General features: G+C 41.3%; 1 protein-coding gene across 9 annotated transcripts in view; it reads left to right on the top strand.

Moving 5' to 3' along the window:
* MTCL1 (microtubule crosslinking factor 1) overlaps positions 1 to 17,732 on the top strand; it is a 110,080-nt gene that overhangs the window by 8,921 nt on the left and 83,427 nt on the right. For all 9 annotated transcript variants that reach the window (XM_064507216.1, XM_064507217.1, XM_064507215.1 and 6 more), the window contains exons 2-3: positions 4,232 to 4,456; positions 5,968 to 6,126. In XM_064507216.1, the coding sequence (XP_064363286.1) occupies positions 4,232 to 4,456; positions 5,968 to 6,126 (384 nt within the window). The remainder of the gene's footprint in view (positions 1 to 4,231; positions 4,457 to 5,967; positions 6,127 to 17,732) is intronic.

Raw genomic sequence — 17,732 nt, 5'->3', positions numbered from 1 at the left:
TCTCCAGTCCTGCGTTTGTGCCTAGGAGCTCCCACTGGGAAGGCTGCGAGGCCAATGAGGTGGCTGGGAAAAGGAAAGGTTTCTTTCTCATTTTCGTCTTGCGCTTTGGGCAGTTGTTGCATTGCCTGGTTTCCCCTGCGCACTGATTCGCGTCCTGGTTCTTAGCCTGTCACAGCCGGAAGAGTGACTCCTGGGCGCAGACACTCGGCTTTTACGCAGCCTGTTGTCGATGGGCTTGCAGCATTACCCCACTCTAAAACTGTGCAAAAATAAAGCAGATTTTAGCCTAGCTTCCTTTGGGTGTTTTTAATGCACCCATCACTTCAGAACGGGAATTGGAGCTGTCCTGGATTTGTAGCTGTAATCGTAACAGCGATGACTTAGCAGATGCTCACACGAGGTTTCGATGACTGTAGCAGAGTGACGAGTACCTGTGGAGGAGAATAGGCTGGGAAGGGCTGGAAGCATCTGCATCTTTGCTACTGGTTTTGTGTACTGTATCCAGAGCAAGATTATGCCTTTCTGTAATCAGTAAAAGATAATGGCAGTATCCATAGCTGTGTGATGGCATACAAAATCTGAACTGCATATAGCTTTCCTATATTTCAAAATTTTGGAGAGGTAAAACTTTGACCTGCTCCTTTTTTTTTTTTTTTTTTTTTTTAATATATAAAAATGAGACTTCATCTTGCCACTCAAAAAGGCATGATCTGTCCTTTTTTTTTTTTTTTTTCTCCCTCTGCTCTTGGCTAGAAAGACTATGCTGTTATCGTTTCAAGCAACACCATACTACAACAGAAAGCAGGCTATTGCTGTGTGCAGCCTGTGCAACTAGTCTTCTGTTCCTTATACGGTCAAAATTGTTTGTACCCTCCATGTGTTTGGATGTATGTTGCCCTCCTTTAAAACTCATCAGAAGACTGCTGTATTCCTATGTACAAGGGCTCAGGACACACTCTGCTTTCTATATAAACATTTTTGGGCATGAGTGTGGAAAAGAAACTCAATTTAGTCAGTCAAATAGAAAAAGAAAGATCTGGGAGAGAAACAAGAGTGGTTTTAAAGTCCATTTTTCTTGAATGTTTCCTAAATTTTAATTTATCTGCAAAATTACGCTAGAAAGAAAGCAAACTGTGCATTTATAAGCCAAACCAGAAGCAAGTATCAAAAAAAATCAGACTTGCAAACTCAGGGTTATGCTCTTAAGGGAGACTGAGAAAACTTACGTTTTAGTGGAGATAAAAGGCATGCTTATCCACTGAAATGTAATTCATGCTAACTCTTGCAACCTTTCTGCGAACTTCTTTGGTGGAAGGAAAGGGACTGGATTCAAGTCTCCCATTGAGAGTGAGTGAGTGGTGGGCTGGGAGAGCCTCCGTGCCCACCGAAGGGGCTCAGGGATATGCAGTTTCAGTGGGATGCCTGCTTCAGGGGACTGGGTGGTTTAAAAGGATGAGTTTCACTTTCTAATTTGGGCTGCAGTAAGAACTTCTGTATAGTCAAATATTGTAGCGGGTTATTTGTCTTCAGAAATGGGCCAGATTTTCTAATTCCAGATACTGATTTAGATAAGAAGGAAGTTTAATATATCAGCAGTAAAGTTATAATTACTCTTTGCGGGCGACTTAATACACTAGAGCTGTTGCTTAGTTCTTGAAGTATAAACATAAGATTATAAACTGAGTCTCATTAATTTTGTGGTAACAGATACTCTCCCTGATTGTGGAATTATGTTTCGAAATATTCAATTTACGACCAAATTCTTAGTCTAAATTAGGTTTCTGAAGATGCTATTAAAAAGTTAATTGAGGTTAAATCTAATTGAAGGAGGCTTCCTGAGTCTGTTGACAGCCGTAAGCAGTAACTGGTTCTGTTCACCTCAGCAGGCTATATTGGCTCTGATAGCTGAAGTTTGCCCTTTCAAAATAACCACTCAATGCAAAATACCTACTTAATGTACAGCTAACATGAAAATGTGCTCTTTGTCATAGGTTCAAAGCCACTGCTACTACCTAACCAGTTTCTAAAACCTTGACTTTTTCTTCTGCATCTCCGTAGTTAAATTTTTACTTTGCATTTTGAAATTACCTATAAATGTGAAGCAGCATAGTGAAAAAGTGTGTATATTAAAAAGAAAGAAACAACTTTCCTCCCCAACTCACTCAGGAGTATGTTACTATATTTTCCTTTTTAAAAATAGCAATCATTTAAAATTGCACCAGTTTGTTGGCTCTAAACTGACCTGAGCATGTGGCTGTATCCTAACGTGGAGTACATAGGGCCCGGACCATAAATTACCCTTTGAAAGGATTCTGCTGAGCTTGGTCTGCAGAGCTTGTTTGCTTCCTTGCAGTATGCTATTTGTGGTTAACTAATGGATTTGCAGCTTATGAGTATGTCATTGCTGTGGAGGTAACTTCTGTTAACTGTGCTTAATGTCATTTCTCTTCAGACAGTACCGGGCTCAAGGGTGTTCCAGCACTGGGAGCAACACCTGAGCTTTCCCCTGCACGCAAGCAGGTGTGGATTGGGACACTCATGCAGCTGTCCCAGCGAGGTTACAGGGCAGGATGCCCCTTAGCTTTAGCATCGCAGAAATCTGAACGCATTGGGAACATAAGCGAGTACAGCGGGATTGTGAGAAAACCCATCTGCCCTTTCTGAGCATTTGAGGATCCTCATGTGGGGACCTTGGAGGGCCGTGCTTGGGGCAGCAGAGTCTCACTGCTGAGCTCGGAGTGGTCATTTTAGAAATAGCAGGTCCTTCTGGTCACCTACAATTTGTTCTGTGCTGGCTCTGAAGTTTTTATATGCAGCTGGGATTGGGGTGGGAGACGGGGAAGGTTTGGGACGACGACACGGCCAGTGCGGGCAGGCATGGTCACCCTGCTGTGCTGCAGGGGCACGGGCAAGTGGTCCAGCCCACGGGGTGCACGGCAAGGGTGCTAATGCTGCAGCGGCACCTTCGCCGCCCCATAAAAGTGTGAAATCCTCTCCAGCCATCCTTGGTGTTTCGAGTGTCCATTACAAATCTGAGTGAAGGTAACAGCGCAGCTAGTCCTGCTGCAGGCTTTGCTTATGTCTTATTTTACTTATGTTTTCCAGAGAAAATTTGGTCTGTGTAATATCAGACGAAATTTTAAATAGACCGATTTAAAAATTAATAGTTCATTTCATTTATAAATATGCTTTAAATAAGGAAATATGCTTAAAATTAAAAAGAAAAAAATTGATTAGGGCTTAATAGTGAAAAATACTCTTCTCCTTGTTCTTTCTCTTGACAGAGTTCCCTTTTTTCTTTTTTCAACTTAGCTCAAAGCTAATAGAGCTGTAGATTTCCTCAGAGCCATCACACAGTAATTTAATGGCTTGTACCCCTGAGCTTGGAAGACCTTTATAAGAGTTTTAGCTCTGGAGCTCCAGTCATGCTCCAGTCATGCACAGATTAAACAAATGGGAATGATAGAGCTTATCCTGTTCAGCTGTAAATCTTTAAATCTGACTTTAGAGAGCATGTGCCGCCCGTGGTATAATGAGGAATTGGGACAGTTCACAATCCTCAGAAAGCAACGACTGGTTTATATTCCCGCTGGCACAATGGGGTTTTGTTTTGTGACCGTCGTTCTGTCAGTCACACATGGATTCGCCCAACTGAAAACCCCTTGCCCCCCAAACCATCTGTCATTAAGCATGTCCACGCTGCTGGGCTTAGACAAGACAGCACTTTGGTATGGAACAGTTGGGCATTTGGCAAAAAGTTTGTGTCAAAGATTCATTGATGTTTTCAAGGGATAATTCCGTTTTTAGGAACTGCAGATTGCTATAAAGGCATATCACAAGGGATGTTGAGGTACTTTGTTAAATAGGTTGGTTGTGATCTAAGTGAAACAAAGAATCAGTTGAAATGGTGGCAAAATATTATGCACTTTTTATTTTAATTGGGGGTGGTAAAATGGAGGCGTTAGCAGTTTCAAGAGACAGATGAGCATTCTGGTAACCCTGCTCTGTTTTGCATTATTAAAGAGTTGTAAGGAACGTAACAAGCATTCATTAATTTAGTTCAGCATAATTATTCAATGTTGGGATAAAACTGCCATTCCCATAACTTCTGGAGCTGCATGTTGCAATCTGTATCACTTTATTAATACGGTATCCTAGTGAGCATGTTTCCTTTTTTTTCCCAGGGGTGACATTTCGAGGTATGATGGAGCACTGTTTTGACTTTTCACAGGATGAGCTGGATGAACTTCGGGCTGAAATGGAAGAAATGCGTGACAGTTATTTAGAGGAAGATGTTTACCAGCTGCAGGAGCTCCGGCGAGAGCTGGACCGGGCAAACAAGAACTGCCGCATTCTGCAATATCGTCTCAGGAAAGCAGAGCAGAAAAGCTTGAAAGTTGCACAAACAGGCCAAGTGGATGGAGAGCTCATTAGGAGCTTGGAACAAGATTTAAAGGTAGGCGAGAGACTCATGTGCCCAGCCAGAGCACAAGGAGCAGGCCGCGATTTGGTTCCCTGTAATGGGAGTGAGGGCGACATACGAAATAAGCAGTAGTTCTCAAAATGTCAGGACCCATTTCCTTATGCTGTGGTAGAAAGCAGCTACTCAGCTTATCATACTGAAAAGATGTGTTATGGATTAAAAAATCCGTGCTTTGAGTCGAATGAAAGAGACACAATCAACTTGCATTTGTGCGTCTGATAGATTGAAAGGGTTTTGGTTTTATTTGTGTTATGCAAAATCTTAGATTTCCCAAACCGTGTCAACAAAACCCGAAGTGCTATTCCCTATTCATTCATTCTGTTTCCTTCCTTTTCACTTTTTACTTAAGTCGAATAACTAAAAAAGTCTGGTTACTCATTTCTTAGTTCCTAATGAGCTACTCTTTTTGGTGCTCATACATCAGCAGATTCTTACAACACTGAAGGGGGCAAATAGAGAACAAAACTGCCAATTCCCATTAAAAAATTCTGTTCATATTGAAACAGTTTTAAATTTTTACAGATGTTTCCTTCAAGGCTAAGCTTTATATAGGCATAATTTTTATCTAGCTTTTGCTGCTGTTGTCTTTCTGAATATTGTTTTCTTGTAGCTGTTTAGAAAATAACTTCTGTAGACAGGGATTGCTAACCACTGAAATTATTAAGCACTGTGTATTTGAAAATGCAAAACATAAGACCTTCTGAAATTGGAATTACTGGTTCCCAGCAATGGAAATCAGAGTGACATATCAAGTTATCAAGCTTTTCAAGATGTCAGACCCAAGTTCCTTTTTTTGTGGCAGAAAACAAATATTAACTTTATCATCATAAAAATGATACATTATTTGGTAAAAAAACTTGTCCATAGATTCAAGTGAAAGAGATATTGGTTTTCTTCGTTTGTTTGCTTTGTTTGTGCTGAATTGTTGTAATTCATCACTCTGAATGATGAATCACCATTCAGAATGTTTTTTGAGTAAATATTCATTCTTGTTAAGCTGGACTCAGAAAACCTAAACTAGCATATATTTCTGTGCTTTCCTGTCACTCTTGCCTTGTTGTGGCTGCCGCTAGAGCAGCAAATTGTGGTGGATGAGACTGCTGCGTGGATGTGGTTTTGATCAATGACCTAGCATCAGCTGTACAGCACAATTCCTCATCCTCTGTTTTATCAGTGTGATATGCTGGGACTTTGATGTGCAGCCCTGGTATCTGCTTGTTTCCCAATGCTGTCCATGCCGTTGCCTTAGCATAATGTGGAAAGGGAGGTTGAGAGGGATAGTTGAAGAGGTTTTCATCTTGGATTTCTTTATTAGAAATGATTATTCATTTTGGTATTTGAAGGGCTTGGAGTCTCTCATCAGCAGTCAGTCTCGTAAATGAACTGAAAATCTCTCTATTCTCTAGGGCTGTAATATGTTTCCTACCATAGGTGCTGCTCTTCCTATTCAGATCATCTTCATGTTTTTGTGCTCTTTTGATCAGGTAGCCAAAGATGTTTCTGTCAGACTGCACCACGAGCTGGAAAGCGTGGAGGAGAAACGTGTTAAAGCAGAAGATGAAAATGAAATCCTTCGCCAGCAAATCATTGAGGTGGAAGTATCCAAGCAGACACTACAAAATGAGCTGGACAAGTTGAAAGAGGTAGGCAATATCAGGAAAGTCGTGGAGAACTGTGTTCTTGGGTTAGATGGGAAGGTTGATACACAAGCATCTTAGACTAATTGTTTTAAGAAATCCCTGCTGACACTGCTTGTGCAATTGTCCAAAAGGTCTCTTCACCTTTGTTATTTATCTAAAGTGTATTAGGAATTTAGAAACAATAGAGAGGCAGTTGGTTGATGTTGGTGGTTTTGTCCAGTGCTTCTCACACTGCTTCTGTCCTATTTTAAACTAGCGCCTCTGTTCCTACCAGAGCAAAATTATCTTTGATTTGAGCGCAGCTAACTCTGCCTCTCCTTTACCCAGACTGGGACTTCCACCTATTTTAGACTCAAACACGGTCTGCGTGACACGTCTCCGAAGGGTTTGGCACCCGCCGGTTTGGCAGATGCTGTTCAGTGGTGACAGTGGGAGCCACCAGCATGAGTTAGGCAGCAGGAACGTGGTCTGTTATGTATAAACAACATTGCACTCCAGGTGCAGAAATGCTGTCTCTTAAGAAAAGGGATCATTTCAATTGGAGCTGACACCTAGTCATACTGGGTGAAGCAATGATCCTTGGAAGTAAGTGAGCCAAGGAGTAGAGGACGACAAAGGAAAGCCAACTAGTAAACGCAGCTCTTTGGCAGAGCCTGTATCCTGGTCTGTGGCGGTATTTCTCTTCTCTTAATGGTACAGCACATTGGCAGCTCAGAGCCTCTGCTCCATTTTAAACCAGATTGAGACAGAATATTTAAACATAATGAGGTAAAGCATTTATCCTCCGAGCCGTGGTCAGATTTAAAGAGCTGGTGCAATTATGTGTTATTTTAATCTTTCAAACAATGCTTGCATGTCAACTGGCACAAAGCCTGGTTCAGTTTAGTAGGGACAACCCCTGTCTAATTTCTCTGTGCATGAGAGTTATGAGGAGAAGGAGTCCGATGCAAGAGTTTTGGAGTAGTCTGTACATGTCATGTACAAATGTCAGCCAGTGTAAGCATCAGTGTTGCTGTGATAGTTCAGATTACTTAGAAGTCTGACACAAAAGGGAAGCCTGGATGATATTTTAGCTATTTTTCTTCTTTCTCAACATTATTTGTGAATGCTGGTCTTAATAGATATGATACTGTGTTACAGGGTACACAGTCTATTTTGTATACACAGGCACTGTGATATGCACTGTACATAATGTCTTGTTTGTTTGTTGTTGATTATCATGCAAGCCCGCTAGATACTGCTGGATGGTCTTTGGGATTAAAAGCTGGAGAACTAAGTTGCAGTTGAGCAATGGGAAAGAAAATGCTCTAGCAGTGCTTGATTCTCAGATTGGCTCTCACCAAGCTAAATTTGCCCTGCTTCTTACATTGGTGCAGCCAAGCAGAGCTGGGAAGCCCAGCTAATTCAACTTTATCTATTGCTACTGCAGTGCAACCTGAAGTGAATGTAGCCTTGCTTTGGAAGCAGACTTTCCTCCCGTAAGAGGCAAAGGCTGGAGGAGAAGCAGGGAAAGGACAGATAGAATTACAAGATGCTATGAAGGCACAGCAGGGCATAAATTGCAATCCGTTCTTTTGTAATGTGAGTGGTGGTTTCTCTGGGGTCAGAAGAAATTTCAGAGGGTCACAGTAGGTTAGAAGATAGAGATTTAGACCTCAGCAGCTCACACAAAGATGGAAGAGTCAAAAGAGAGGCACATTTTTAAAAGTTTGAGAAACATGGCGATGTGTGCCAGATAAGTATGTTTGCAAAGTTGTTGACAAAATCTGAAAAATACAAAAAAAGTATAGTTCTTGCCTCAAAAGATTTTCAAATAACTACCAGAGGCCATTTCTCTTTAAAAACATCTAATGCATATGAAGCTGTAAAAGAATATATTATAAACATGCTGATAAGAAAACTAGTCCTTCCTATATCAGGAGAAAAAGTGCCTCAAAGGCCATATGGCTTTTTACCAATCCACTCTGACTCTGCATCTTGTCTAGCTGAAGGCTGGCACTTAGAAGCAGTATCTTCGTCATTTAGTCCTGGAGCATTGCCCAAGACCCAGTTAGACAGTATTCTCACCCTGATGCAGCTTACTGTCATCATATGTTCTTTTTTCTGTAATATCCTTGGCTATTCTCAGCCCTTTTCTTCTATCATCCTCTGATCAACATTAAGGTTTTCTCACATCTGAGTTCATGTTTATTACTTAATTCAGTGCTAACTTCTGCTTTGTCCTGCTATATAATTCCCTCAAGTCCATTTCTTACTGCAGTGGAATGGCAGGTATGTTGATTACCTTTAATGTATTTTGCATGCTAAAGTATCTTTAAGAATTGTACACATCTCTCAATATACTTTCTTTAAAGCAGCCTTCATTTTCTGTCATAATCCTTTGAAGAACTGCTGAACACTGACAGTGTTCAGTGCTGTTATACATTCTTTTATCCCAGTACCTATTTCTATCTCCTGTGATACTTTCAACAAGTTTTTTTGTGTGTGTATGTGTGAAATATATGCAGGTTTGTTCAGTCTGAGTAAAATTCTTATCTCCTTCAAAAAAAGCCTTCAGTTTTTACTGGGATATGAATTTTCACCTTCTGCTGACCATGTAATTTCAAGTCATCGCATTAAGTAGATATGAGATAGGCTTTCCTCTTTATTCACTAAACAGCATTTCTCAGTATGTCTCAGCATTGCAGATAATAGAAACAAAGTTATAACAAAGAGGAAGGGTGACGAGAAGTCACTTGCCAAGGTCCTTCACAGTGCTTTCATCTCCTATTCTACTGCTGTGCTGTAGCTAAAATACTTCCCCTCCCACTCTCAGACACTTCTGGATTCCAGTTTCATGACCTGCTCTCATAAGCTTTTTCATAATCTATCCAAAACATGTATAGAGACTCTTTTGCTTTGTTCTGGTAGCTGCCAAATACTGCCCATCATCAAAAGGTTTTCAGTTTTCTACTGAGCATTCAAATAAGGAGCTTCTAGATCATGGGTGATGCAGTTGCAGGGTTGCAGGGTAATGCCAGCTTTTTCCTTTGTTTTTTTTTTTTTGTTTGTTTGTTTTTTTAATAAGCATACTCCATCACCCCAGCATTTCCTGTAGATGGGTTTTGAGCTAAGATATGGATTAATTAGGATTTTAAACAAATAATTGTGCTTTTTATCCAATTCTGGTGTTTTCCAGTTAGATACCATTCTCATTCTCCTCTAAATGTCATCAGCACCCTGGCATTCACTTTGATTAATCATGCCACTCTGCTTTGGTTTTTTCGATCGACTGAGCCAAAGGATAATATGGTGCTTTCCTCTCCCATAATTCTTTCCAAAAATTGTTCAGATTTTGTTTGCTTGTCAGTGTGTAGTTTCATCACTCTGCTACTCTTGCCTGAAATAATTCCACTGATTATTTCCAAGCAATTTCTTCACTGGGTAATAATGTTTCTCTGAGTATTTTTTGGCTTTGCTGACTGTACCAAGTTATTCTGCTTCAGTCTTCTCTAACTGCTGCAGCATTGTGGTTCACTGATTTCCCCCGACCAGTTATATTCACCTAATTTCTCAGTTTCCCTTTTTGAACTCTTCCTTTTTAATACCCTGGAATTCTCAACTGGTGGCAAGCCTCCCTCTGATGTCTTTTTTGTGATAGCTGCTTATTTCTTTCTCTGTTAGAGCTTCTGAATTTTCCTACTGCTGTGAACACTTCTTTGTAGTAAATCCTCTGCAAAATTGGGATGTCCTTAAGAGCTGTCACTTCTAGGAATTTGCTAGGATTTTCTGTGACTTACCAAAGCTGCTGCTTCCTTACTACTTTAGAAGCAAAGGCTGTGTATCCTCACAGATTCAATAAGTATACATACCACTGCCGAAGCTTTCTTTTTTCTCATGTTGTCTAGGTTATTAGTATGGGCATTTGAGTCAATAGGCTTCTGGGAGGAGGAAAAAAAAGACCATCACCAACTGATTACCCTCAGCCACATCCCTTCAACTGCCATTTTTTCTTATATTCTTCTTTCCTGATTTTCTAATTCAGCTCATGAGGAATACTGGTCTTTATTAAGAATCCAACTTGATCAGCCAGCCAGTGTTCAGAAAATTCTTTCCAAAGTTTCCTTTCATTGGGAAAATCATTGAAATGTCAAAAAACAAACCAGAGAAGGATGTAAAGTCAATTATTCAGAGGTCAGGACAATTCAGAGTTGAGGTTGTTTGTGCAGCTGTAATTATGTCTCTTTGTGCCTATGCTTTTTAATTACATCATCATATATTATTTTTTCTACTCTGTCCCTATCTCATTCAGTGTACAATACGGCTGTTGGTCACTGAATGGTTTCTATTCATATGTTAAAGAAAGAAGATAAGCTTCCTTGTCAACCCCTGGTTGGTTTTCTCATGGTGAACAAACTATTTGAATACATTACACAAAGAATATGTTCTTTCTGCACTTGTAGAACAGGATATGATTGCCCTAAAAGTTGTCTTGGCCCCAGGTGATTTAGCCAGTGATTTCTGCAAGTCCAGTGAGCTGAATTATTTTAAAATCATATGAACAAATACATACATTGCTTAATATTATACTGTCAATTTGAATAAGATAATAGATAAATACAGTTTTTGTACACTAAAAATGAATTTTACTTGGATCTCAGGAGAGCCTTGTTTCACTGTGAGAGATTTCCTTAAACTAAGCATCTGTGCCCAGTAACACAGTGTCCCCAGTGACAACTACAAGGAAACGCCGCTGAGCATTTACAAAACAGATATCCTCGCAAAGGCTCAACTTGGAGATGTGAACACCGTCCTCTCAACAGCAAACCCATCCTAAACACCCGTAGTTTCCCTGGGGCAGCCAGGGCCTCCTTAGGGGATGCCTGCCTTACTTCGTCCCGCTCTTGTAAAGGGTCCCACAGTTTGTGTCCTTCCCCCTCTGCTTGGGGCGGTCGCCCAGCAGAGCTGTTTCATGCCTAGATGATGCACATTTAGAGTAAGTTTAAACACCTGAAATCATGCTTGGAAAGTGTCGGCACCTCTACATTCAGTGATAATTAATTCCCCTGCAAGTAACACCTCTCAGAATAATCCTCTCTCTAAAACTCAGTACCTGCGTGAGAAGAAATTGCCTCTGCTATTTATTGTATAAATGTGCCGAAAAGGCGCGGGACCTGCTTTTGTTCTCTGCAAGGAGACTGACTCGGGGTGTAATTTGCAGCTGCCAAGTGTATGTTGTCCCATGAGCTTTGTGTGGGCTTGGAGGCCTGAGGCAGCGGAGAGAAAGACAGACATCGCCGTGGCAGTGCTGGGGCTGCCCGGGCAGGGAAACCCGGCCAGGCAGGACAAAGATGGGGAGGATTACGGAGAGGGGTAGCAGCTGCGGGAAGATTTGACATGAAAGCTATGAAACGGTTTAGTGAGGAGTGAATAAGAATTGTGTAACTGGGAAGAAAGGGGCATTTATTGGTTGTGGGGCAGCCCTATGGAGCAGGTGACAGTCTGTCCTTACTGCCGCTGCAAGCAGAAGGACCAGAGGAGGAGCAACCTGAAGCTGCTGCACTCTCCCTCGCGAGGACCTCTGGCATAGCTGTGATGCAGAGGTTTTCTTGGCCGAGTCCTAGCTTGAGTTGAAATTGTTTGTGCTTCGAGCTTTCCAGGTTGTTGGGACTGCTATGGGCACAAGTGCCGTTCTCTGGGTGTATCCGTTCAGGAAATTGCATCCAGTTAGTGGAGAGCCATCACTGCAGCTTATGGCTCTTAGCATTCTTGCCAAGAAGGGCAGAGGCAAAATGGGAAAGGAAGAAAGATTGTTTCCATTCATTTCCATTTAAGAGAAGTGCAAGTCCACTGGCTGTTTGTAATGTCTCCGAGATGTCTCTCTAGAATGCTTAGATTGAGATGAAAGGCTGTACTTTAAATGTCCGTACTGTAAATGTGATTTCCCAGGTTACCTATAGGCTTTTTAGGGCAATGGCTTCTCTCAAGGCTTTTTAATCCAAGGCTCGCTGGATAATGGCGATGCTGTCATGCCGAGGCTTACCCTCTGCTCCTCCCCACAGCACCTGGCTTGGAGGCACAGTCTGAGAAATGTTGCTTTATAGTCAAAGTAATTTTTTTGTTGTTAAGATGTTTGTTCCTTTTAACAGAGTGACAAGCTGCATTCAGATACTTTCAAAAATGATGGAAATAGATGAGATGAGATGAGATATCTTTCAGGCATATTATTTAGAAACAAATTTTGCTCTGAAATACATGTGCATGACTCCTTTTAACATCCCTAGAAGTAGAGAGCATTTTTCTGATAGAAGAATCTAGCTATAGAGCTAAATATACATAATACAGCAAAATAACATCTGGAGGCTACTTCTTAGAACTGAGCATGACAGTCTGATTTTCACTGCCTTGAACCTTTTTAGTAGGGCATAATATATGCAGTGTGTGTAAAACATGACTATTCCAATCTCACATCACTTTTCCCTCTTTTCTCTCTGGTGTAAATACATAGATGAGGTCCAAGGTAATACACAGTTGGTGGAGAAATTACTCCTTTAGTGAAAATGTACTTCTTTGTAGACATTGCGTATGTTTCATTAGCTAGGACTTTGCACATGTTTATGAAGGCAGCACATAATGTTCTTCAGTCGTTTCTCTGGTGAGACTTTCTTACTAGCCAGGGTGAAACAGGGTAAGCTGTGAAGGTTCTCTGATTCCTGTAGGAGATGACTTCTATTTGTTGTTATCGGTGAGTTTACGTGATGGGAATTCACTGAGAAACAGGGCAAAGAGAAGACTTGTAAGGTATAGGGTCAAATAACATTAAGAAGACCTGATTAATAAGGTGATTAAAATCACCATGTTGACTCAGTAACTCTGCTTAGGAGTTACTGCTTGTGACAGCTGTAAGTAAAGAAGTCTTGCACTAAATGTAAATAAAGCCACTGACTGCATAAAATTGTGCTGCAGCACCATTCTGTCTCCAGTACCTTTTTCTGTCTGTGATAAATAATGAATTGGTACCTAAAGCAGAGTAAATGAGTCATAATCAATATCATTTCAGGAGCTGTACGAACAGTGGAAAGTCCCGTTCAAAAAGCAGGGCGGAGGGAAGGCATGGGAATACATTTGGCTCAATCAAATAGATATAGCATAAAGGGACTAGTTTCAGTGAAAAGAAACTTTTTTGGAAGGAACAGTACTGTAGCATATTTCTAATCCACTGTCCAGTTTTCTTTTTAAAGGTTTTAAAAATATGTTCAAACAACAACAACAAAAAAAAAGCACAATTTTCAAAATGTTTCATGCCTCTCTCTTATATGTTCGTAAATACCATGCGCACACCAGGCAGTATGTGCATCTGTAATTATGATTTGGCAAGTAAGTTCCCACCAAGCTCTAGCTAGTCATTATTTTCTAGGAATTTGTTACTAAGTCCACAGTTGCCAGCAATCATTTGACACTGCTTACAAATACTTGTACAATGTTTCAAGTGAGGTTTTTGGGGAGACGGTAATAGTAACTTTATTGATCAGATACAGATTTTTACATCATGCAAAAAACCTGCCGTCCAGTTACTCGAATTGAGCAGAGCCTCTGCTCCCAGGATGGGCTTCCTCTAAATCACCTTGTTCACTGCCTTGCTCCTGAATGCTTTGGGGGACCTCAACTGGCCTTTGCATATGGAGAAATATCATTTAGGAGATGGTGTTCGCAGCAGGAGCAATGATCTTCCACAGCTGCATGATTATCCAGATGCTGGTTGGTTGGAAGAAAACATCCTTTGTGTAGTAACTGAAATTCCTCTATACTAAGTTCATCACGTATTTTTTGTTTGTATTTAGCAGAAGTCTTTCAGGAGTGAAACTGATACAGAGACAACCTCCATGAAGCTCAGTCTGTGTATCCCTCTCCCCATCCTCCAACTGGTTACCAAAAATAATCCTGCCGTGTGTCACATGAGCTTCAGCAGTGACAATGCAAACAAACTGTAGTCACTGTGACATCTGTATAAACATTAATGGGAAAAATTGGGGCTTATTTTTGATTCTTTCTCCTAAACTGTCACCAGCATAATTAAAGTGATTTTTTTTTAGCAAGCCCTTGTAAAAAATGGGTAGCAAATCCTCAAGTACTGTTTTGGGGGGGAAAAAGGAGAATTTGGAGATTTGCTCTCCAAAGCCTAAATCACATTTCACTTGGGGCGTAAGTCTGATGAAGACGATACCATTTGCTTTCCTTGTCAAGCTGTAGGCAAGACTCTGTCCCGGGGCAAGCAAATTGTCGCAGTACACCCCTGTGCTGTGAGCATAAGCTAACTTTTAAGGATGGAATACTCTCAGGTGAGCGTATGTTGAATTCGATTAGGTGTATTCCTCACCTTTCTACTCCCTGGGAAAATTCAGATCAGCTACCATTTGGCGATTGCTTATGCAGGAGGTATTTGCTGCTGGAGATGGGTACCCACAGGATCTCTTTCAGAGATGCTCAGGTTATCTCACTTCATGCCCTCCCCAGTTTTCCTCCCTCTCCCTGATGCCAGGCTCAGAGGAGCCAGCACAGATCATAAGTGAATCTGGCCTCTAGCATATCAGGGAGCTCCAGCTAAACAAAAAAGGGCATAACCTGTAAAAAGCACTGTCCATCTGATGCTTAGTGCAAGCTGGCAGCAGAGGCAAACCCAGTCACGCCATCCCCATGACATGCAGCTTTTGTTCCTTGCTTTGGCTGGCTAACAGCGAGCAAATGCCAATTGTTTTCCTATCACATCTACAGTAATTTCATCCTAGCATCTGGAGCTCTGGTTAGTGGGATGGAAAAGAGTAAGAGACAGTCTGTTGGAGTGAGAACAGGAGTTTTGTGAGATGCATATTGTCTTACCAAAGTTCCCAGATTGCCTGCAGCTTTTGTTGTGGTGATGTTGCACACACAAATGCGTGTCACATAAGCGTATTGGCAGCCTTGGGGGCAGTACTGCCCGGAAATGTTTAGGCAGGTGAAAAAAGTCAGTGCCATTGATTTTTGTCCTTCTTTGAAAGGGTTAATTGATTATTTCTCTTCGCACATTAATTATTTACACTTGCTTCTCTAGCTCTATTTTTAAAAGGCGAATGTAACTTATTGCACAGATAACATATGAATTATTAACATCACACTACTCAAGCTGTCAGAAAATGAATGAGGGGATAAGATCTGGTAGTCTTTCCAAGTTTTATGTTCCCACATGTTACGACATTGTGCTTTCCCACTTGCATGTACCTGGCGCTGCACTGTAAGCCTGGGTCCTCCACTGAAAGCCTCGCTGCTTGTCAGACCGTCCAGCCTGGTGGTGTGTCATGCCTTGCCTTGATCCATAAGGAAGTTCTCCACCCCGCAGTGAGAAGGTGCCCAATGAAGTTACCAGGGAGTGGTTTAAAACAGAGAAGTGCTTGTATAGCGTTTCACAGTTAGGCAGAACTCATTGCCGTGGTTGATGTCCAGGCCGAAAGTCTAATGCATTCTACAAGGGCTTGAAGTGGGATTGTGCAGTGGCGAGTCTTTGAGCAACCTCTGATCAGCTCGTTTTACAGTGTCCTGCAAACAACCTTTTTCGTTTGTGTCAAAGATGAGGACACGTTCACCCATCTTGCTCTTTTCACAAACCCAGTAAATACCAAAATGGTGACATGTGCAGCACTTCAGCCCCTTTCTAATTCACATCTGAGCAATTTATGTACTTGCTTGCACCCCAGCACTCCCCACAGATTTTGCCTGCAGTTAGCCTAGTTTTGCAAGGCTGTCACATTTTGTCACCCCGTTCCTACACTCAGACTGTTAAGAAATGCCTCAGAAGGAGACTGTTTCTGTTGTGTGGGAGGATACACACTGAAGGTTTCACTTGATTTCGTTTTAGTTTTGTGCCTTGATGTGAGAAAATCTGAAGTTTCTTTTAGTACCAGTAATTGAGAATGCAGTGGTCCATTGAACCTCATAAAACCTCACTGCCTGTCCCTAATAGGTATGTTACCTCTTATTTCTATATTTCCTTTCCTTTTCACCATATATTTTGTTGCAAGATGAAAGCCAGAGCCTAAAGAAAATAAGTTTTGCAAGGTATTCTTACCTGGATATGATTTTTTAAATTTTTGCTCCAGTAACAGTAGCTGAATCTGGAGAAGGTAAGTTGGGTTGATATTTAGGGACTTCAACATAATGTCTGCGTGGGCAGCAGGAGCAGAATGATCCATCTGAGGCTGCCAGATGTACATATTGCTCTATTTAAGGCCCCTTTCTCAGGGATCACTCCAAAATAGTTACAGTTCAATCTCTTCAGCAGGCTTTTGCTGCAGTCAGCTGTGCTGAAAGAAACTGGGTCTTGCGTGGAGATTCGTGAATGCAGCTCTCCTCACCACTGCTTGGTGCTTTGCACACAGCTCGGAATAAATTCCTTTCCCTAGATTCGGTGGTGTCAAAACAAAAAAAATTCAAAGCGATGGCGGAGGGAATAAAGTAATTTCTTTATGACATAACAAACAGTTCTGAGGCAGGTTTAGATCTAGTAATTTACTGAAGAATGGAAGTTGCTTTTCTCTTTAATATTTTTTGTTGCATATGATATATTTTTCTATCGAAAACAATTGAGGGTTGTTTTTTCATCTCTACTTTCAGTTATCCAGAGTCTGGTCCTTCTGGTTTCCCATTGCCTTGCCCATGTGTCTTTTATGAGGACTTTATTAGTTTGTTGGTTATTCCCAAACCAGAAGATATAGGACATATTGCCATAGGTATCACAAATTGTGTGGGCAATTGTAGAGGAAGATTCCAACATTAGTCTGGGGACAGACAAAAAATAGGTGCTAAATTACTTACAGAGATGAGAAATGGTGGAAATCACTCATCAGGAGGGAAAGATGATATATGTGGGGAGTGGTCTTTGACTAAGGGGAAAAATTTTAATCCTCAGCCCCCCACCGCAAGAGTCTCCTTTTTGCCACATCGCTGTAACTCCATCCATGCAAAGAGCAGGTAGAGGACTCACAGAGGGGAAGAGAGAGAGGATCTATTGCTTTTGGATATATTGCTGTTGTAAGTTGGCCATTATCCACTGAAATTATCCATATGGAAGGGTAGTCCTTAAATTCTCCACAGTGTCCTGCTATGGTCAGCTGTCAGTGTATGTGACTCTATGACTTACCTTTTACAAGGTAAAAAAGGGACAAGGAATTAGGGTTAGCTTGCTAAAGAAAAAAAAAAGAAGAAGAAGAAGATTCCTCCCTCCACTTTTACTCTTCCCTCTTTGGTGGGATTCTTGTGTCTTTTGCTCCACTGCTGTCTTCTTCACCTTATACTTTTTCTGTGCATATTGCCAGCCAGGACGCTGAGTTGAACCTTCAACTTTCCAGTGTTCAGAAACCAGCTATGGAAGTTTAGGGCAGCTCTGAAGAGCAGGGTTTTGTGCAAACCATGCGCCTGCAGTCTTTAGTGCCCCGAGCTGAGCTACACCATTCAAAAATGTTACTTTACAGCTGCTGTCAGAGCTCTTTGCTCCCCTTATTTGGGGCATCAGGCAAGCACAGATATCTTAAAACAGGGGGACTTTTTTGTGCTACTGCTTGTTCTACCTGCTCTCAATTTCTCTGAAAATACTGCAAGAA

Source organism: Dromaius novaehollandiae, chromosome 2, assembly GCF_036370855.1.
Source record: "Dromaius novaehollandiae isolate bDroNov1 chromosome 2, bDroNov1.hap1, whole genome shotgun sequence".
Classification (NCBI taxonomy): Eukaryota; Metazoa; Chordata; class Aves; order Casuariiformes; family Dromaiidae; genus Dromaius; species Dromaius novaehollandiae.
The sequence above is the reverse complement of the archived record's forward strand: the minus strand, read 5'-3'. Positions and strand labels throughout refer to the sequence as shown.